Source organism: Furipterus horrens, unplaced genomic scaffold (assembly GCF_987537825.1).
Source record: "Furipterus horrens unplaced genomic scaffold, mFurHor1.1.pri manual_scaffold_6, whole genome shotgun sequence".
Lineage (NCBI taxonomy): Eukaryota > Metazoa > Chordata > Mammalia > Chiroptera > Furipteridae > Furipterus > Furipterus horrens.
Genome location: NW_028327176.1, coordinates 117709201 through 117730956, shown reverse-complemented (window position 1 = coordinate 117730956; position 21756 = coordinate 117709201). Strand labels below are relative to the sequence as shown.

The 21756-nt window shown below is 35.9% G+C and overlaps 1 protein-coding gene across 3 annotated transcripts in view; it reads right to left on the bottom strand.

Moving 5' to 3' along the window:
- Positions 1-21756, bottom strand: part of FAM135A (family with sequence similarity 135 member A) — a 94122-nt gene that overhangs the window by 59291 nt on the left and 13075 nt on the right. For all 3 annotated transcript variants that reach the window (XM_090282646.1, XM_090282643.1, XM_090282644.1), the window contains 4 exons: positions 20958-21037; positions 3818-3957; positions 3636-3706; positions 246-419 (listed from right to left, as the gene is read on the bottom strand). In XM_090282646.1, coding sequence (XP_090138772.1) covers positions 246-419; positions 3636-3706; positions 3818-3957; positions 20958-21037 — 465 coding nt within the window. The remainder of the gene's footprint in view (positions 1-245; positions 420-3635; positions 3707-3817; positions 3958-20957; positions 21038-21756) is intronic.

Below are 21756 nucleotides of genomic sequence, written 5' to 3'. Positions count from 1 at the left end.
AGGCTGCGTTAATTTTCTTGGTCAAGTTTATTTGACAATGATTGCTCTATATTTCTGTAACAAAAAAGTTATCAATCTAATGTTCCTATGCTCTTAAATTTTACTAATCTAATATTTTAATGGAAGTTCTAAATAACTATGAATTTTGAATTCCTATTTCAGTTTTCTTTATCAAAGTATATGTTTTTCGCTGTAAAAATAAAAGTTATTACATTAGTAAGAACCAGGGTATTGGTTAAATTTACCTTATTAGTGGCTGGTGTAGTGCAACCAAAGATGCATGGACTGTAACAGACACAACAGAAAGGTGGAAATAATCAAACATAACATTAACGTGATGATGAAGGCCTTTATGGAGGTTAAAATGCAGTTTCAATGTTCGGCTACTTATTAGTTGCAAGGCATTCAAATCATCCGTCCTATAAAAAGCAACATATTTGCATATAAGTACAGAATACTTCATAAGGGCCAATACTTGGTAAAGCAATTTAATCTATTCAAATATTTAGCTATGTAATTACTTTTTAAAATCTGATAATGAGAATAATTTTTAAAGCATCACATTTGCATTAAACAGCAATATAATATCTAACGGCAAGGTTCTACCCATAGATTTCTCTCAGTTCATTATATAGATTGTTTTTTCACTAATGTCCCACTAAAATAAGTTCTTTTTAATAGTTTGGAAATTAATCTCATCTTATACTAAATTTTTTCCATAGAAATACTGTTTATTATAAGGTTGCAGTATAAATAGCTAAACTCTGATTAAAATAAATCCTAAAAGATATTTTAAATTATTTTCACTGTATAAAATTTTGTTATTAAATGCTTCACAAAGATAAGCTAACCATTGGTAGATATTTTATTATTGATATTTAGTCTGTCCTTAGATTTTCACATACAAAATATCTGGAACAATTCCATGAAAACTATATCCAAACTATATATACCCACATATATGTTTTAACCCACACATACACACATTATAACTACCTGCAACTAATAAACTACTTATTCATTTCAGTTTACTTCACTTAAAGAATTCTGACTTGGTTTAAAAAACAATCTTGTAAGGAATTATTTGTATTAAGTATTACAGAGGAGCAGTAGCTACCATATAAAAAATATTCTTATTCCTTTATGACAGCAAAAAGGACATCTCAGTAGACCTTTTAGTAATATGACTGCTTAATCACTTATCCTACATGCAGTCTTAATTTAGATACAATTTTCAAGAAATATTTCTACAAGTACATTTAAAATAAAATAATAAAACCTTCAAAAATCTTGACTTCCGGACAAGATGGAGGCCTTGACTGATATGCTCTGTCTCTCTCCACAACTAAGAAGGAATACAACTACCGTAAAACTAGAAATAACCAGAAGTTTCAGAAAATAAAGCTACATGAAAGTCCAATGTCTGAAGTTATAAAAAAGTGGTGCTCATCCAGATGGGTAGGAGGGACAAAGCTGGGGTGAAGAGGTCAAGCTGTGCTGGTGGCAGCAGCTGTGGCGAAAGTGGTAGGATGGCGGTAAGCACAGACACCCGTATTTAAGAGGAGGTGAGAACTGCCTGGGGAGCACCCCTGGCTGCAGACCAAACCCATCAGCTCGCAGTTCCAACGCTGGGGAAGACAGACCCCCATTGCCTCAGACACTGAGGGCCAGAGGGGGTGGGGATGGAGGAAGAGGCTTCCGGTCTCTCAGCAGAGAGTGAACGGCAAGAATCCATCTTGGATCCCCGCCCCGACACAAAATGCCACAGCGTGGTGAGAAGGGTCGCCCGGTAGTGATGAGTGCATGGGGCTCCACCCCCTAAGCATAGGACGTGTGACAGCCCTACCCAGGAAGCAAAGATAAACACAAAACAGTCAGGATGGCACAGATCATGATAGAGATCCCAGTGACACAACTGACCAGACAGCAAATATCTAAACTAATGGATCAGCAGAGAGGAAATCTTTCTGAGGCACAGTTCAGAGCTTTGGTTATACGAATGCTTACAGACCTAACAGCAGATCTTAAACAAAACAGAGAAGGAATAAAGGCTAATCCTGCCGAAATGAACGAAAACACATAGGAAACAAGTGGTGAGGGAAAGAAAAGCAGTGATCAAATCAACAAATCGGAACACAGGGAAGGAACAAACAGTCAACCAGTGCAGAAACGAGGAAATGAAAAGTGAGGAAAATCAGGAGAGGCTCAGAAACCTATGGGACAGCTATAAAGTAGGCCATCATCTAAATCATAGGGTTGCCAGAAGGTGAAGAAGAACAACTATAAATTGAAAGATTATGTGAAAAAATAATGAAGCAGAACTTCCTTAACTTGGGGAAGAAAATAGACTTATAGGTCCAAGAAGCAGAGTTCCAAAAAAACTGGACCCAGGGAGAACCACATCAAGACAGATTATAATCAAAATGTCAAAAATTAAGGATAAAGAGAAAATCTTAAAAGCAGCAAGAGAGAAGAAGAGAATTACATACCAAGGGGTCCCAGTAAGACTGTCAGCTGATTTCTCAAAAGAAACTCTGCAGGCAAGAAGGGACTGGCAAGAAATATTCAAAGTAATGAAAAGCAAAAACCTACAACCATGATTACCCTATCCAGCAAAACTGTCATTCAGAATAGAAGGGCAGAGAAAGTGCTTCCAGGACAAAGTAAAACTGAAGGAGTTCATCAGATCCAAACCACTGGTATATGAGATGTTAAAGGGACTTGTTTAGGAGAAAGAGGATCAAAACTATGAACATTAAAATGAAAACTGTATCACGATAACCAACAACAGAAGCTAGGGAACCAAAACAAAGGCAAACTAAGTAGGCAACAAGAGTTGGAAAAGAATTATAGGTATGGGGAACATTTTGGGGGGAGGTCAGTGGGGAGGGGGAAGGGGGGAAAGGGAGGGAGATGTATGGACTAAGTGGGGGGGTTAACTGGAGGGAGAGGGGTCACTGGGTGGAGGGGAACAAAGAAAAAAGAAACTGGGACAACTAACAGCATAATCAATAAAGTATATTTAAAAAAACTTCAAAAATCATTAAAACGGATTTGTGATTCTTATCTTAATGCAAGCATGGTTTCTCCCTAATATCTATGACAGTACCGTAAATCCAGATATGTGGGCAAGTTCAGGGTAGCCAGTCCTAAAATTTCTTCAAGAGGAACTAGAAACAGCTGTTAAGTGTAAGAGTCATCAGTCTTGATAACCCTCTGAATAACAATAAAAAAAGTACCATCTAAAGAGGGCATCACTCATGCTAGGAGAAATATTAGCCAGTGATAAAGTGGAAGAGAGCTCAGTTATGTTAAGTGCCTCATGGCAGTGCTATTAAATCAAGGGAGCAATTTCTACAGCCTAGTAAATTGTTTCATATTTCTTCAATTTGTCTGATTTTGCTACCTGGAGCTCGTGGAATCAACATAGGCACAAAAGAGTAGGTCTAATCATTCTCATGAGACTCTCTCAGAAGATAGAAGTAGTCCCCTCCGCGCTTCCCCAAAACACCAAACAACAACAACAAAAACATAAGAAGGAGAAAGGCTGAATTCTAAGAAGTAAATGAGCAATGTAATATTAACAGATAATAGTCATGAATAACTACATGTTTTTAATTGATTAGCCAACTTACGAATAATCTCCATCTGTAAAGTGTAGGTCCAAGGATAACAGAAAACCAATTTCCTCAAGGGTTTCTTCAATCTAAAGAGAAATTATAATACAAGCTACTTTAAAAATATTTCTAGAAAGACAGAAATATGCCTGAGGCTTTACAAAAACTATTTATCTAAATATATATAAAGAGATATTTACCTTTTTTTCATCCAACAACATTTTAACTTTGAAGATCATAACATCGTTTAAAACAACTTCCTCATTTTTATATAGAATTTGAAATGTTTTACTGCATATCAGTGAATCATGAACTGAAGCTGGAAAGGCTAAAGTCATACCTAAAACAAAGAAGATATATAATTGACAGGTAAAAGGTAAAATATATTACAATTAAAACTTTTACTTTATAATACCGTTTGATTATATTGCTCCAATGACAATATCATTTTACATAGCAGTATTAGAACATTTCTGAAAATTTATTCATTTCTATGACAAAAAATGTATAAATACATTACAACCATTATTAAGTTGTTGTACAACTTAATTTGAGAAGGTAAAAAGGAAATCTCAAAGGAGATATTTTAAAAGTAAAACATTGATATCACAGAAGAAAGCAATTTAGTTTTCCATAGCTTGCATAGTAATAACATGATGTGAAAAAATCAAAGAAACTGGAGATGGTTGAAGTCAGAGATAAAGCCAGGGGGGCATCTCTGTGGGGCAGAAAGTCCAGAGTGGGATACCATTGTACAACTGAAATAGGAGTGCAGTCTGTTCATACGGGGTGGTGGCCTGATGTCTGAGCCTGTGCCTGGTGAGAAGGGCAGCCCGGAGTGAAGCATCAGAACCTGAGCAGGGTGAGGAGGGCAATCAAGGTTGAGGGGTGACTTAAGAGTCAAGTATTAGGAGTCCAAGCAACATAAGGAGCGCATCTGCATGGGACGGCACCTAAGGCTGGGGTACTGGAGCTCAAATTAGGTAAGGAGGGTGTCCTTGCAGAAGGGCATCATGGTGTAGGGTGTAGGAATTGAAGAGATGAGAAAAACTTCCAAATGGTGGAGAGGGTGAGTGTGGGTAGCCTAACACACTCGTATTGAGTCCAAGTTAAAGTGAGTAGTGTGTCCACATAGGGGAATCACCTGGCATGAGGTGCTGAAAGCCAAGAAGCCTATGAGGGACAGGGAATAGTAACATGGAGCTGGCACATAGGGATTGATTAAATGAGAAAATATATTAAGGATAATGAAAATCAAGATTCCTTATTGTCCAAGAAAGAATGTATACATATGGAAAGAAGATACAAATATAGAATGAATCCTATGGTATTGGATTAAAATTAGAAATACTGATATGAACTCATGGTTTTCACTATATATTTAAAAACAGATGTAAATTTGTATATGCATGTGTAAATATACACATGTGTACATACATTCACTCACTAGCTCTGTTCACTTAAGGGCCCTGGGAGCAGGATAGCCCCAAATATTGATTTTGGATACTATTATCCACTAAAAGAATCAAGGCTTTTGGAGAAATGGCTGACTCCAGAGCTGGGGACAGATAGGACAAGAAGAGTCTGGGGCATCTTTTCATACCAGAAAGTAAGGAAGTGCATAAAAGAAAAACGGGACACATCAAAAACACATAAGAGCTAGCTCTGGAGAAGCTACCACTAGTCATATCTGGGATGAACTGAGGATCAAAATAAATTATGGTAGTAATGTATTAATATACATTAAGTAATACAGGAATCCAGAAGTCCGTAATGATATAAATAAGTGAATGAACAAATCAGGAGTTTGATAAAGAACAGCATACTTATTAATTACAAAGAGAAAAGGAGTAACTTTACAGTAAAGTCTGACTTAAATCATCTAAGTTAACATTAGTAATGGGACATACAGAAATCGTCTTACCTAACAGAATAGGTAAGAACATAGCATCATTTCTGAGATATTCCTGGCACAGGTGCATAACCTAAATCTAATGATAGGGAAAGCTCAGACCAATGCAAACTAAAGGACATTCTGTAAATTAACAGGATTATAGTCTTCAAAAGTATCAGTGTCATGAAAGTCAAGGAAACACTGAGGAACTGTTCCAAAATAAAGGAGATTAAAGAGATATGGCTAATTACAATGCATAATTCAATACTGTATTCTTTTGCTAGGAAAGGCCTTTGTTGGTACAATTAAGAAAACTTGAATGGGTCTGAGGATAAGATAATGATAATGCATAATTTACAGATTTTGATTATTTTATTGGGGCCACATAAGAGAATATTCATGTTTGTAAGAAATAAATACTGAAGTACTTGAGGGTGATAAAGTATCATGTTAGCAAATTATCTTTAAATGATTACTCTAAATAGATTCAAGAAAAAAAGTTCTTTGTCCCATACCTATAACTTTTCTGTAAATTTGAGAAATTTATATATCCAATATATAGTCGTACCTTGGTATTTGCTGGATTCAGAACTCGTCAAACCCTGTACCTGTTGCATTTTGACGAGAAAAAAATGTTTCAGCACTTCGTGCTTGCTCAGGACTCGTCAAACTTGTATTAGTCACAACGCCACCCCGCAAGAGAAAATGTTTCATTGTTCGATACTCTTGGTTTTGGCACTTGTTATCAAGGTACCACCGTGTACTTATTTATTAGAGGGGAAACCAAACAGACCTGAAACTCAAGTGTATGTATCAGAGGAGAGCTAAAAAGACAAAGAAATTTTCTTCAATGGAAGGTAGATTTTTTTTAAAGCATCCAGATAATGTGAAATTTGAATCCACTGCTTCAAAAAGTGATTTTCCCTGTTGCTCTTCCCTGAGGATGCAGTTACAATGCAGCCCTCAAGTGGGGGCTGTTGCCTCTTCTACATTCTTACTACTACAGGGCCTGGAGCTTCTTTGTTCCTTACTGAAGCTTATCTACTTGCAGATATACCTGGACAAATTCCCTACTTCTCTGCTCCCTGTTCTGGCAAATTCTTCAGAAGATCCTTTAGTATTTATGTTTTTAATCCATCTCCTTTTCTCTCTCTGGCCTGTTTTGTGAGAGCCAGTCTCCAGAATGGTACTCAATGATTCTCACTGCCTGGTACTCATAACCTTGTATAAATCCTCCCACAAAGTCCCAAGGATGATCTTTGTAAATAGAGCATAATTAAAGATATGGTTTGTATAAGACAGCAGAAGTAATAGACTGTAGCTTCATGAGAAACCTAGAGCCCAAGGAAGGCAGCTAAACAACTTCTTCTTTATTTATTTATTTATTTATTTATTTTTTAATCTTTTTATTTTGGTTTTTCAATTACAGTTGTCCCCTTTTCCCCCAATTTCTCTCCCCCACCCAACCCACCCCCTCTCCCACAATCATATCCCTCCCCGTTGTCCATGTCCATGAATCTTTCATACAGGCTCTTTAATTAAACCCTTCCCTTACTTATCCCCCTTCTCTCCCTCTCCCCTCCCCCCTATTGACTGCTATTCTGCTCTTTGTTCTATTTAGTTCCTTTGTTTGTGTTGTTCTTTAGTTTCCTGTATTAGGTGATATCATATGGTATTTTTCTTTCTTTGCCTGGCTTATTTCACTAAGCATAATTCTCTCTAGTTCCATCCATGTTGTTGCAAATGGCAGGAGTTCCTTCTTTCTTTCTTATTTTTTTTTAGTATATTTTATTATGTTGTTACAGTAGTCCCAATTTTTTTCCCTTTGCTCCCCTCTGCCTAGTACCCCCCTTCCCTCCAGCAATCCCACCCCCCTTAGTTCATGTCCATGGGTCGTGCATATTAAGTTCTTTGGCTTCACCTTTTCCTGTATTATTCTTAACTTCACCCTATTTTGTACCAAACAGTTATGCTTCTTAATCCCTGCTCCATTTCCCCATTTCTCCCCCTTTCCCCTGCCAGCTGATAACCCTCCAAATGATCCCCATACCTATGATGCTATTTCTATGCTGATTTGCTTAGATTGTTTTTATTTTTTAGATTCAGTTATTGATAGTTGTGAGTTTGTTGTTATTTTAATGTTCATAATTTTGATCTTTTTCTTAAGTAAGTCCCTTTGACATTTCATATAATAGCTTGGTGATGATGAGCTCCTTTACTTTTTACCTTGTCTGGGAAGCACTTTATCTGCCTTTCCATTCTAAATAATAGCTTTGTTAGATAGAGTAATCTTGGTTGTAAGTCCTTGCTTTCTATCACCTTGAATACTTCTTGCCAGTCCCTTCTTGCCTGCAAAGTTTCTTTTGAGAAATCAGCTGATAGTCTTATAGGCATCCCTTTATAGGAAATTCTGCTTTTCTCTTGCTGCTTTTAAGATTCTCTATCTTTAACCTTTGGCATTTAATAATGTGTCTTGGTGTGGTCTTTTTTGGGTCTAGCTTGTTTGGGACTCTCTGTGCTTCCTGGATTTATATTTCTATTTCCTTTGACAAATTTGGAGTTTTCCTTCATTATTTTCTCAAATAAGTTTTCAATTTCTTGCTCTTCCTCTTCTCCTTCTGGCACCCCTATGGTTCGAATGTTGGCATGTTTAAAGTTGTCCCAGCAGTTCCTATGCTTTCATTTTTTTCAATTCTTGTTCACTCATTCTGTACTGGCTGACTGTTTTTTTCTTCCTTATGTTCCAAATCACTGATCTGAACCCCAGTTTCAGTCCCTTCACTATTGGTTTAACATAGCCTTCACTTCTTCCTTTATGCATCTGCCATACTTAAGCATATCTGTCAAGCCTGTGAGCATCTTTATCACCAGTGTTTTGAACTCTGCGTCTGTTAGGCTGGCTATCTCCTCGTTTGTTAGGTTGGCTATATCCTCGTTGCTTAGTTTTCCCACTGGAACCTTGATCCATTCCCTATTTTAGGCCATACTTCTTTGTCTTCCCATCTTGACAGGCTCCTGTGTTTGTTTGCCTCTGTGTCTTAGGTAGAGCTGTCGTTCCTGTTATGTTGTAAGGGGGGGGGAGCCTTAGGTATAGTCAGTAGAGGGCGACCTGTTTCACCATGTTCTGGCGCTGTTTGTGGGGGAGGGGTCTGAGAGGGAACAATGCCACTTGCTCAGCACTCGCCCCTTTTCCAGACACTTCTCCCACTTTGTATGGGATTGCCGCCTCTCTAGCTGTTGCCCTGGCTGTCGCTCCCAGAGTGGGTGGGTCTGCAGATATTCTAGGACCATTGGGGCCCTTTAAACAGGTGGACTCTGCTTAGAGACCAGCAGTTTCTTCCTCCGCCCCAACCCACATTGGTTTGCATAGTCAAAATCAATGAGGCTTTATTTTCCCTGGCGCTGGGACCATGAACTGCGCAGTGTCCCTCCCTAGTTTTTTAAACGTGTGACTGCACTTTCTGCCGGCCTGCTGCTGCCACCTCTGGTGCTGCTGCCACCACACTGCATCCTCTCCACCCTGGCTCCACCCCTCCTACCTGTCTGGACGAGTATTTCTTCTTTATATCTTTGTTTGTTGGACTTCAATGCAGCTCAATTTTCTGGAACTTCTGGTTGTCTCTAGTTTTGAGGTAGTTGTATTCCTTCTTAGTTGTGGAGGGAGACGCAGTGTGTCTGTCTAGGTCTCCATCTTGGCCAGAAGTCCTTCATTGTTTTAAATGAAGTTTGTGAGTAAATCTTTAAACAAGGATTCACACTTTAAATGGACTTTGGTCCATGTAACTGCTCTTATCAAGTTCACTAATAACTTCTGCTTTGATAAATGCAACAGTGAATTCTCAAGACACCATCTTACTTAACTTATAGTTAGCATCTGACACAGTTACGCATTTCCTCATTCTTGAAACACTTCTTTAATTTGGCTTCCTGAACAACACATTCTTCTGGTTTTATTCCTATCTCATGGGCCACCACTTTTTAGTCACTTTTTGCTTTTTTTTTTCTTTTTCTTTTTTTCCCCTCAAGAAGCACAGTATAGTGGTTAAAAACAGATTCTGGAGCCACAATGGCTGGGTTTAAATTCTGCTACTTACTAGCCCTGTGATCTTTATTAATTTTGCTTTCTTCCATGCCCTACATGCAATTCTTCAGCAAATGCCATTGGCTCTACCAACAGAATATATCCAAGATTTATTGAGTGAGAATGTTAGAAATGCTCAAACAGGGAGAAAGGACACAGCTGTTAGAAATGCTCTAAATGGGATTCTAGCACAGTATAAGAAATGATATAAAACAAATTACTCTAAATTGTTGGGAATGACAATAATTAACTGTCTGTGAAAGTCACCTATATTCTCACTTAACATCGATACTTAAAGCTTTAAAAAAGATGTACCAATGACTTACAGGTAACAAATTTCTCTTTGATTTTTATTCTCAAACCTAGAGCAATAGGCAAAAATGTGCAAATTACTCCTAGTTATTTCTTCACTCATCCAATCAACAAATATTTATTGAATATCTATTAGAAGCCAGGCACTTTCTAAGTGTTGGGAATAAACAGTAAAATAACAGATAAAAATCTCTGACTTCATGGAGTTTACATCCCAATGGGAGGGGCAACAAAGAATGAAAATAACTAAATAAAAATAACTACTATGAAAAAATAAAGAAAGAAGGAAGGTAGCAATTTTAAACAGGAAGTCCAGCAATGCTTAATTAAGAAGGTAACCTATCAACAAAGACCTATGTACACTACCCTTCTACATGTCATTAGGTTGCTGCATTTCCTTCACCTTAGTATAAATCTGAAGGTTTATTCCCTGGAAAGAATAAAACAGAGGTCCTCTGAACTGGAATTCACCAGGCAAAACTGAGAGTATAGCACATACTGAATACCGGATGCAGAGACTCACAGAACTCTTCCTCTACTGGGCTAAAAAAAGACTGGCAGTAGAGTCTTACTCTCCAGGAAGGAAAAAGACAAGAATCTTCTCTGGAATTTCAAGAACTGTAAAGAGCCTAAGATTTTACCGTACCTGGAAGCTAACAAGCTAGCCTACCATAGTAGCATGAATGCTGGCAGAAGACATGGGACTCCTGGGTCAGAGAAAAAGGGCTTTATTACTTATGGCACAGGAAACAGGAGGGGATTCAAGTTCACATCAGTTCTCCTTGTCCTCACTCTCCCATGTCCCATGAGGGTGACAAGGAGGCAGGCCAAGGTGGACGCTACGCATGCAGGGTTTGTTTTTTCCTTTTTAAAATCACAATTGAGGAACTCTAAGCTTAGAAAACATCAATGTTTTATAAAAGGCTCCAAGAAAACCTATCTAAACTTTGAACTGGAGAGACACAATAATTTTATTATATTGGAAAATAAACAAATCTACCTTCTGTTCCAGGGAAACTATCTAGACCTTCCAAAGCTCTTTGTTACAGAAACATTCTTTAAAAGCCTGGAACAGAAGACTTGCAGTCTCTCTGCTCACAAGATATACAGAAATGTGGGAAACCATGGGGAATTATTTTCAGCGATACACAGGGTAAAATCTCAGATTCTTCATAGTTCTTTACATGGGAATCTGACCAACCCAGTAAGTCTGTAATAGATCTATTATAACAGATAAGCTCTATAGATAGTGACTTCAAAGATCCCTTAGAAAACAGCTCACCAATATCATCCTAATGTGAGCTCAAAGAGACAAATCTCATATATGCTCTTAGAATTCCCAATCAGCCCTTTCAGTCACACACAGATAATTGAGGACAATCAGACAACTGAAGTAAGCTTCTAACATGTAAATTAAGAGGCCAAAATAAGTGGAAAGAAAGCAACTTGTTGATAAGGAAAAGAGATGAAAGGAAGAGAGGAAAAGGAGGAAGAAAGAGAGAAGGGAGAAAGAGAAAAGCAAAAAAATGAAAAAGGAGTAAAAGTTGAAGAAATAGTAAGTACAGCAAAAAGGCAGAAATGGAAAAAAAGAAAAATATATATAAAAATTAAGACCAGTGAAGATGATCCACCAGAGAAAACAGATGGGAGAAAAATCATTGACAAAGTAAAAATATTTCTCAGAAGTGAAGGACATGTTTCCAGATCAAAAGGGCCCAATGAATACGCAAGAGATCTGTGGTACATTACTATGTGCCATAAGAACGCTAGAAATAGAGAGATTCTACGTCATTGTTGAAAGGGAAAAGGGGTCACATATAAAGGATTCACAAGCAGAATTGCTTTATAAGTCTCAACAACAATGCTGCAAACCAAAAGACAATGGAACACTACTTTCAAAATTCTGGAGGAAAAAACAGTTCCAACCTAGAATTTTATACTTCGCTAAACTTTCAAAGAAGTATGAAGAGAATAAAGAGATTTTTAAACACTGGAGGTTTCAAAAGATTTATCTCCTTTGCCACTTTTCTCAATAAGACATTGGAAAATAGGATCTACCAAAATTAAAGACTAAACCAAGAAGAAAAGTGTTAGGAAATAAGAGATCCAATGCAGAAGAGAGGCAAAAGGAAGCCCTACAACAATGGTGAAAGAAGATTCCAAAGAGATTCTCTGCATTAGATACAGAAGGTGGCTAATAAAGATTGGTGCAGTGTGCCACAACAGAGACATGTTGAGATCTGTCATCTGAAAGATCTTTGCTGCCATAGTACCATTGTTTTTAAACCTGAGGAGAGATTAAAAGCTTGGGCAGATTCTGATGACGTTTGGGCCCTATTTTCCTAGACCAGATAAGGGCAGTCTTTGCACCTTCCAGAAATTTTCTGCTTTGACCTACTCCTGAGAGCTGAAGGAAGTTAAATGGTAAGTTTAAATTCAAATCAGTCTACTTCATATGTTGAATAACCAACAGCTTATCACCTTACAATCTTGTCAGGAGTCCTAAATGTGGTGAGCTCTAAGTTTCACAGAATTCAGTCTTGATCTTGTCCACTAACTTCCCCAAAAGGGGGTCTTAAACCTTCGAAGTATACAGTCACATAAAATAATCCAGAGAACTCTGTTCAGCTTTTCTTCTGGGAGCAGTCTTTTAATTAGTGATAGTACGGCTTTCTTAGACAATTGGGTTTTTGATGATACTCAATTTTTCCAAACTCAACCAAATATTTCCTTGGGAAAAAGTCATAAGTGATAAAATTATAAAGAATACAAAAGAGTGAACACACAAGTCAGAAGGCATATACAGGAGGCTTTTGACAGTACTAGTAATGCTGTAGTTATTAAAGGAAAGGTTGGATGTCTGGGTGTTCATTTTTTTAAATTTAATTTTTATTTTTATATTTTATGTATGTTTTATTGATCGTTACAATAGTTCCAATTTTTTCCCCTTTGCTCCCCTCCACTTAGCTGGGTCCTCCCCCAGCAATCTGCCCCAAGTCCATGCCCATGGGTCGTACATACAAGCTCTCCCGCTTCATCCTTTCATATATTCTTTTTTTTAATAAATAAATGATTAATTAATTACTTTAACAATAAAAAATAACAATCCCTCCCTCTCAGACTTAAGACCCTTTAAAATCTTATAAAGGACAATGGGCGAAGGTCTCGAGCTCCTCTAGCTGCTTCAAGCTGGACATGGCCGCCGTCCTACCTACCCTTGGGTATTCCAGAAGGTAGTTTAGCTCCAACTCCTGTTTTCTGTTTTTCAAAAATTTATTGAAATATTTTTAAGTTATTCATTTTTGTGCTTTTATGTTGCTATTACTAAAGAGTATTGGAAACAAAAAGGCCCAAACATATGTGTATACTCAGTTTATTGTCCAGGTTCTGAAACCCTCTCTGCTATTTTTACTAGATGATAATTTCTGAGTTTAGAAACCACATATAACTTTTTCATTGCTTTAATTTAGGAGTGAGCACTATGTGTTATACATAATAGGCACTCAGCAATTATTTATTAAATAAATGAATTTTCATTTAACTTCTTAATTTAGTGCCCTATTTCCTTGTTGAAATGACTCTATTTTCACTTTGCATATCAGTTGTCTCCTAACCCTAACATCAAGACCTACACCTTCAGTAACTTGTGATATAGGCCTACAAACTTAGAATTTAGTTATAATTTGTATCTTTCAGCATTTTGTTTGGTTAAACAGCTTGCATTGTTATCTCTTATTTATTCTGCGAACAAGTTAGCATTCAGTCAATTTATTAAGCCTCTAAAATACTGGGAGCTATGAGATATGAACATAAATAACAACATTGTCCTTCTTTTCAGAGTTCCTAATCTAGTTTGAACAGAAACATACAAATAATTACAGTACAATGTGCTAATCTCTTAACTCCCTATTTCAGGAGGCCAAAGCAAAAGGCAATATAATTATCATTATCTCTTAAATTAGGTAAATAGACAACCAATGGCAGTGACAGAAGGAAGCTGTTGAGCATAGGAAAAGCAAAATGAAGGCTTGTAATGCCAAATAAACTCTACTTTCATTATCCATGCAAAGTTTATTGAAAGATATAACTTTATGGTGAGTTTTCTACTCACAGTTAAGATTATGTTATTTGGGTTCCTTTCCCCATTCTGGTGCTCTACAGTTAGGAGCCCAGCTTGGGGCTTAGACCACACCCTTCTCAGGGGAACACCCAGCTGCTGAAATATCCCTCCAGAACTTTAGCTGCCACCTGTGAGAGGCCAACTAGCCCTCTCACACTTCTGAACTACCTACCAGTCTCATTGTGGTGATCTGGTCTCTGCTGTAATCCTTCATTATAAGGCTTCCCTCCAACTTGTGTTCAGGTGGTTATTCAGGATGATTTTTCTTTAATTTAGTGTAATTCCAGTTTGGTCGTGGGAGGTGGTTAGTGTAGCTTCCACTTACTATGCTGCCATCCTGGATCTCCATTTGAGCCTCATCTTTGAATCTACAACTTGTAAAATACCTAAAATATATCTATATCTCTGTAAGGTTAATGCTGGACATAGCTCTCCCACTACCTGTGATAAGTGCTGGCCAGAAGAAATGTGTATTGTCCTGAGGAAAAATGGATTGTAACTCCCTCCTTATTTCATTTTGGGAATGGCTTTTCTTGCCCTGCAAATCCTTCTTTACATTATCTTTCTGCATGTACACATTGAGGTGATGTAGTTTAGTCATGCATGGGACACGTGCCTCCTTTGTCTGTGACCCCTTATAATGAGCCTCATACTGGAAGAGTTGTGGTCTCTCTCACACTGATATGCCGCCATCGGTGCACTTCCATGTTCAAGAGCAATAAATGACATTTCCACATCCGCTAGTCCTCTGGGTGGTTTTTTTCATAAAATCACAAAGCCCCGCTGTGGAGCTCCTGCGTTACAATCTCTGTATCATAGGCGACCCAGATCAATACCAAAATAGTAACTAGATTTGTCTCGTCTTGCCAGAAACTTAAGATCCTTTTTCTTTATGTTTGATTGTCATTTCAACTTTATAAACCCTTTCCCTTTTATATTACTATAAAAATGCAAATTATTTACTTGTTTTCAACATTTGTAACAAATCCATAGACAAAGCAAATAAGATTTAACTACAAAACAGAATATGAATGTTAGTAACCTTGATAATATAAAAAAATATATATCTAACAGGTTAGGAGCTGGAGAAATTGAGAAAATTTGAATAAAAAGGCAAGACTGCATATCTCCTTATTTTAAAAAATGAGGGGCCTGTCATATTTGCTGAAATAGGGTATGAAGCTTTAAATATGTTATTTGAAGCTAAAGTAATGGTCAAATATATGGGAATCATGGTACCTCTTTTTAAAAGTAGGGGAGAGTGAGGGAGGAAATAGTGTTAAGATAAATTGTCATTTAGCACAACAGGAAGTAAAAATGTCAATACAGAGGAAATAATTAAGACTAGAGAAACAGTAAAAAGTGGATGTACCTAGAAAACGAGCTATGGTTTTCACTACAAATCTTTGTGGACTATTTGCCTGTATTTGCATAAAAGTTATTTTTTTCAAAGCAAGGGTATATATGGATATTAAAAAGCAAATATAATGTTTCTTTTAAAAAAATACTGTTACTGTCATGGAGATTTGTTATTTGAACTTTGTGTTGAAATATACACAGTCTTCTAAAATTTCAAACTGGGGCCTAGAACTAGCAATGAAGTATCTATATGCATCATTATTAATCAATTTTCAACAGCCTTATAGATACTTGTGTCTTTCATGACTGATATTGCAGATGACAGCTATTTCCTGACCCAAACCTCTCACTGTCAGTGTAATCTCATGCTAGAAATAATTTAAGTGTGTTGAGATAAGCTGTATAATACCATCTAATTTCCACCCCACCTAACCTGCCCTACTGCAACTCACAGGCAAAATCTTTATTTTTTCTCCTTTCTAAATATTTTCCAGAAATATACACAAGGTGTAAGAAGTATGGTAAAATAGTGCTAGAAAGAAAAAGTCTTGAGATGAAAGTACAAATCAAAGTTAGAAGAAAAATAGGGTATGCTTATATATGGAATCTGAAGCAAAACAAAACAACAAACAAAACAGGAACAGACTCAGAGATACAGAAAACAAACTGGTGGCTGCCAGAGGGGAGGCTGGTGGGGAAATGGGCAAAAGAAGTACAGGGGATGAAGAAGTACAAACTTCCAATTATAAAATATATGTCAGGGGGATGTAATGTATAGCATAAGGAATATAGTCAGTAATAACTGTATGGTGATAAAAGGTGAGTAGATTTGTCTTGGTGATCATTTCATAATGTACATAAATATTGAATCAATGTTACATACCTAGAACATAATATTTATGTCAATTATACTTCAAAAAAAAAGTATGTAATAAAAAGTATACAGAAAATCCAAGTTACTATATATTAATTAAACAGTATGCAACCTCTTAAAATTTTTCTGGAATGATGGCATAAAAATACACATATATAATAATGTCTTCACATATTGGCTAAAATAATATATTATGGAAGTCTATTGTTTTCCAAACCCAGGCTTCGCTTTTAAAGACAGTGTCTGTATGAGCAATTTAGTTTTAAAAGATAGTTCCTGTTTATACACTAGTAAACTATCAGATCATTGACATTTCACAGCCAATAGAACACAGTTAATAATATCAAATACTAGAAACTGAATTGGTAACAACAATGACTGCATCTGGACTTATAATTAATAAAAACCAAAATCACAGTGCCTAGAAAAAAGTACTTTATTTGGGTATTTCTGAATTACTATTTGTCATTATGTCAAAATAACATTGCTTTGTAAATGATATTTACATGTAATATTTCTGCCATGCAAATGACCTAGAAAGATCTCAAACAACCCAACCTAACAATGTGACTGAATCATGAAGAAACAGAAAATCTAAATAAACCAATAACAAGTAAGAAGATTAAATCAATAATCAAAAATCTTCCATCAAATAGAAGACCAAAAGGATATGCTTTCACTGGTGAATGCTATCAAACACTTAAAGAAGAATTAATACCAATCCTTCTCAAATTCTTCCAAAAAATTGATTAAAAGAAACAGTTCTATACTCATTATACAGGGCCAGCATTACCTTGATATGAAAACCAAACGAAGATACAATAAAAGAAAATTACATGCCAATCTCCTTGATGAAAACAGATGCAAAAATCCAACAAAATATTACTAAGCCAAATACAAGTGCACATTAAAAGGATCATTCACTGCGATAAAGTATGCTTTATCCCTGGGATGCAAGGATGATTTGACATATGCAAATCAATAGACACGATATACCACATAAACAAAACCAAGGATTAAAATCATATAATCATCAATAAATGCAGAAAAAGCATTTGAAAAATTCAACATACTTTGATGATAAAAACTTAATAAACTAGGTATAGAAGAAATATACTTCAACATAATACAGACTATATATGACAGGCCCACAGCTAACATCATGCTCAACAGTGAAAAGTGTTTTCCTCTAAAGTCAGGCAGAAGACAAGAATACCAGCTCTCATCCCTTCTATGCAACCTAGTAATAGAAGTCCTAGCCACAGCAAATTGATCATAAAAAGAAATTAGAAGTATCCAACAGGAAAGAAAGAAGTAACACTGTCACTATTTGCAGATGACATGATCTTGTACTGTCATATATAGAAAATCCTAAAGACTCCACCAAAAAAACTGTTAGACCTAATAACAAATTCAGTAAAGTTGCAGGATACTAAATCAACATACGAAAATCAGCTGCATTTTCTATACACTAACAATACACTACTTGAAAGAGAAATCAAGAAAGCAATCTCATTCACAACAGATTCAAAAACAATAAAATATTAGAAATAAATCTAACCAAGGAGATGGAAGGCCTGCATACTGAAAACTGTAAGATATTGATGAAAGAAATTGAGTAAGATACAAGTAAATGGAAAAGTATCCCATGTTTTGGATTGGAAGAATTAATATTGTTAAAGTCATGAGACCATAAATGATCCTGAATAGCCAGAGCAATCTTAAGAAAAAAATGAACAAAGCTGGAGGCATTACACTTCCTTATTTCTAACTCTATTACAAGACTATAGTAATCAAAATAGTATGGTACTGGCATAAACACAGACACATAGACCAATAAAACAAAATAAAAGCCCAGAAATAAACCCACATATATATGGACGACTAATCTTTGACAAAGTGCCAAAAACACATAATGGGTGCTGGGGAAAATGGATATCCTCATACAAAAGACTAAAACTAGACCCCTATCTTATACCACTCACTAACTCAAAATGGATTAAAGACTCAAATTTAAGACCTGAAACCATAAAACTCTTAGAAAAAACACAGAGTGAAAAGCTCCTTGACACTGATCGTGGCAATGATCATTTGGATTGGACACCAAAAGCAAAGGCAAAACTAAATAAATAGGACTACACCAAACTAAAAGATTCACACAGCAAAGGATAACATCAACAAAATTAAAAGGCAACCTATCTTGCTGGAGAAAATATTTGCGAATCATGTATCTGATAAGAGGTCAATATCCAAAATACACAAAAAAACCTCCTACAACTCCATAGCCAGAAACAAAGAACAAAACCACCACCAAAAACAAAAAAGCAAAAAACAATCAGATTTAAAAATGGGCAGAGAAACTAAATAATAGACATGATTGCACAGAAGACATGCAAATGGCCGACAGGTACATGAAAAAGATACTCAGCATCACTACTCATCAGGAAATATAAATCAAAACCACAAACAGATATCACCTCACACCTGTAAGAATGGCTGTTATCAACAAGTCAAGCAATAGCAAGTACTGGTGAGGATTTGGAGAAAGGGAAGCCTTGTGCACTGTTGGTGGGAATGCAGATTGGTACAGCTACAGTGGGAACAGCATGGAGGGTCCTCAAAAAATTAAAAATATAACTGTGCTATGATTCAGCAATCCCACTCCTGGGTATATATTCGGGGAAAAAAAATCAGTATCCTAATGAGAAGTCTGCACTCCAATGTTCATTGCAGCATTATTCACAATAGCCAAGATATGAAAATAACCTAAGTGGATGAATAAAAATGATGGGGGAACTTGAGAGTTGGAAATATGTAGTTTTAGATAATAGTTAATAAGCTTAGTAATGAATGCATGTAAAAAATTGATTGTTTCAGGAACTGAAGATATGATTCCCAACTCCAGGGGACCAATGGCAACTCAACCTCTGCCCCAGGGGGGATTGCAAGCAATCAAGATGGTATGTGAGCCATTGTGCTCCAGGGAGAGACATTCTGGAGCCCAGGACATAGATAAAGAATCACCCAGGACACATAAAGAATCACTGGTCAGCAGATGAAAGGATGCTAGGGAAATTGTTGACTGCAGCTTTTATCTGATTAACCTTTTTTCTGAGTTCCAAATAACTTACCTACACTTTTTTTCCTGAATTCCAAACCCATTACCTACACTTTTTCCTCCTGATAAAGAAGTCTGGCTTGAAATGAAATGTAAGACAGTCTTTTAGGGTACATAACCAGCCATCTTCTCAGATTGCCAGCTCTCTGAATAAAGTGCCCATAAAGATTTAATTCCTGTCTCTATGTATTGGTTCTGGTGGTGACAGGCAGCATGAATGCTGACTTTTCCGGTTTCAAAAATGTGGTATATATACAAGATGGAATATTATTCAGCCATAAAAAAAGATGGAAATTCTGACATTTGGGACAATATGGATGAACCTGGAGGGCATTCTGCCATAAGTTAGACAGAGAAAGACAAATACTGTATGGTATGACCTACATGTGGAAACAAAACACAACAAAAAAGTCCATTTTATTGAAACAGACAGTAGAATGGTGGCTGCCAGGGGCTCGGGGAGAAATGAGGAGATGTAGATCAAAGCGTATGAACTTTCAGTTATAAGTCTGTGATGACCTCATGTACAGTATGGTAACTATAGTAATAATATAGTGTTGTATATCTGAAATTTCCTAAAGGTGAATATTAAGCATTTTCACTACACATGCACAAAAATTTATGCAAGATTACAGATGTGCTAATTATCTTGATTGTGGTAAATATTTTACAATGCATGTTTATCAAATCATATGGTACACTTGAAATATATTATATATATGTAAAATTATATTTGTTAAATATTCCTCAATAAAGCTGAAAAAAATATGAAGGGTATCCAGAAAAAAAGTCTTTCTACTTTTTTCAACTGGCAGCTTTAGGATAGAGCAAGACATTTAGTTTACTAGATTAAGTAAGTTCAAAAAGGGAGTATCAGATATGCCTTGCAATATTAGTTGTTTTAACCTCTGTGTTTCCTACAATATAAACATAGAAAAGACCTATTGATAATAAATATGTATTTTAACATGTACGCCAGGCCAAGAAGAAATGTTTTTATTTTAATTAAAAACAACAACAACAACAACAAAAAATGTTTATTTTGGTCATGAGCAATAAATAGGCCTCCCTGAGCAATTTCATAGTATTCTGGAAGGTAAACTCTCCATTATATACAATTCATTAAAATTTAACATTAACCAGCATTTTCATATCCATAGTATGCTAAAAAGATAATGCTAATCACTTCAAATTCCCAGAATATGCATTCTGGCTCTTTGCTTTCTAATTAGTTAACTACACACACACACACACACACACACACACACACACAAGTGGTTAAAAAAATATTCTCAAATGTATACTATTAAACTTGATCATAAAACACCTCTGATAATGTCAAATTATGCATCCACATTCACTGTATGTTTGCTTTTCTGGAAATTTCATATACTTTTTTTTTATTTGCTCGTAATAAGAAAGCAAAGAGGGAGACAAGGAACCTATAAGAAAGCCTGTTTTTTGAGGCCTCTAATATATTTCTTAAAAGAAATATTATAATGATGCTCTTTGGTATCTTATATTTGTAATTTAAAAAATAAAAATAATTATGAAAAGTTATAGAAAATATTCCTTGGCTTACCTGTTCCTTGAAACAAACTAGCTTCTACTCTGTGGGGTACTCTTGATGGAATTTTCATAGATGCACGAATCTGGTAAAAACTAAAACAGAAGAGACAAAGAAGCCATATTCAAAATATGCAATGCCCCAATTTCATGTATCTATACATATTAAAATAATAAAGTTGGTCTGCTAATATCAGTCTCCCATAATATTTACTACTGGTGGAAAACAATATATGAGATCCACAGATCAAATATTAGCATGGATGAAATCCAAAGGGAAACCAGTATGTTTGAAGATAAGTGGGAAAATAAATAAATAAAGATAAATGGGAAAAACAGAATATATATGGTCTTTCTTACTTTAAATGAGAGAATGTCATACATAGCACCCAGAGTAATAATAAGGCATCTAAGAGTTTCACCGTTTAACTTGATTTATTTTTTCTTTTAAAATATAATAAAGATAAAATTATTCTTAAGCATAATTTTAAAAAAATAAAGAATTATAAATGGTTTTTTTAATTGATTTCATACCATAAAAAACCTACCCACTCAAAAAACAAACCTACTCAGATGTAACATGTTCTCTCTTTTCTCTACCTGCATAAAGTTTAGGCACCATTTCATCAGTTCTCTATCATGTACAACAATAGTGGCAAATTACACAATAAAAACATTTGGAAGAGCAGTTTAAGAATCATCACAAAACATGCACAAGAAACGTTTCCTCACATTCCATTTCCATTTAATCCTTATTGGGCTATAATCCCAATGTTATTCAGTAAGATATTTACTAATGTTCTTTTTTAAATACC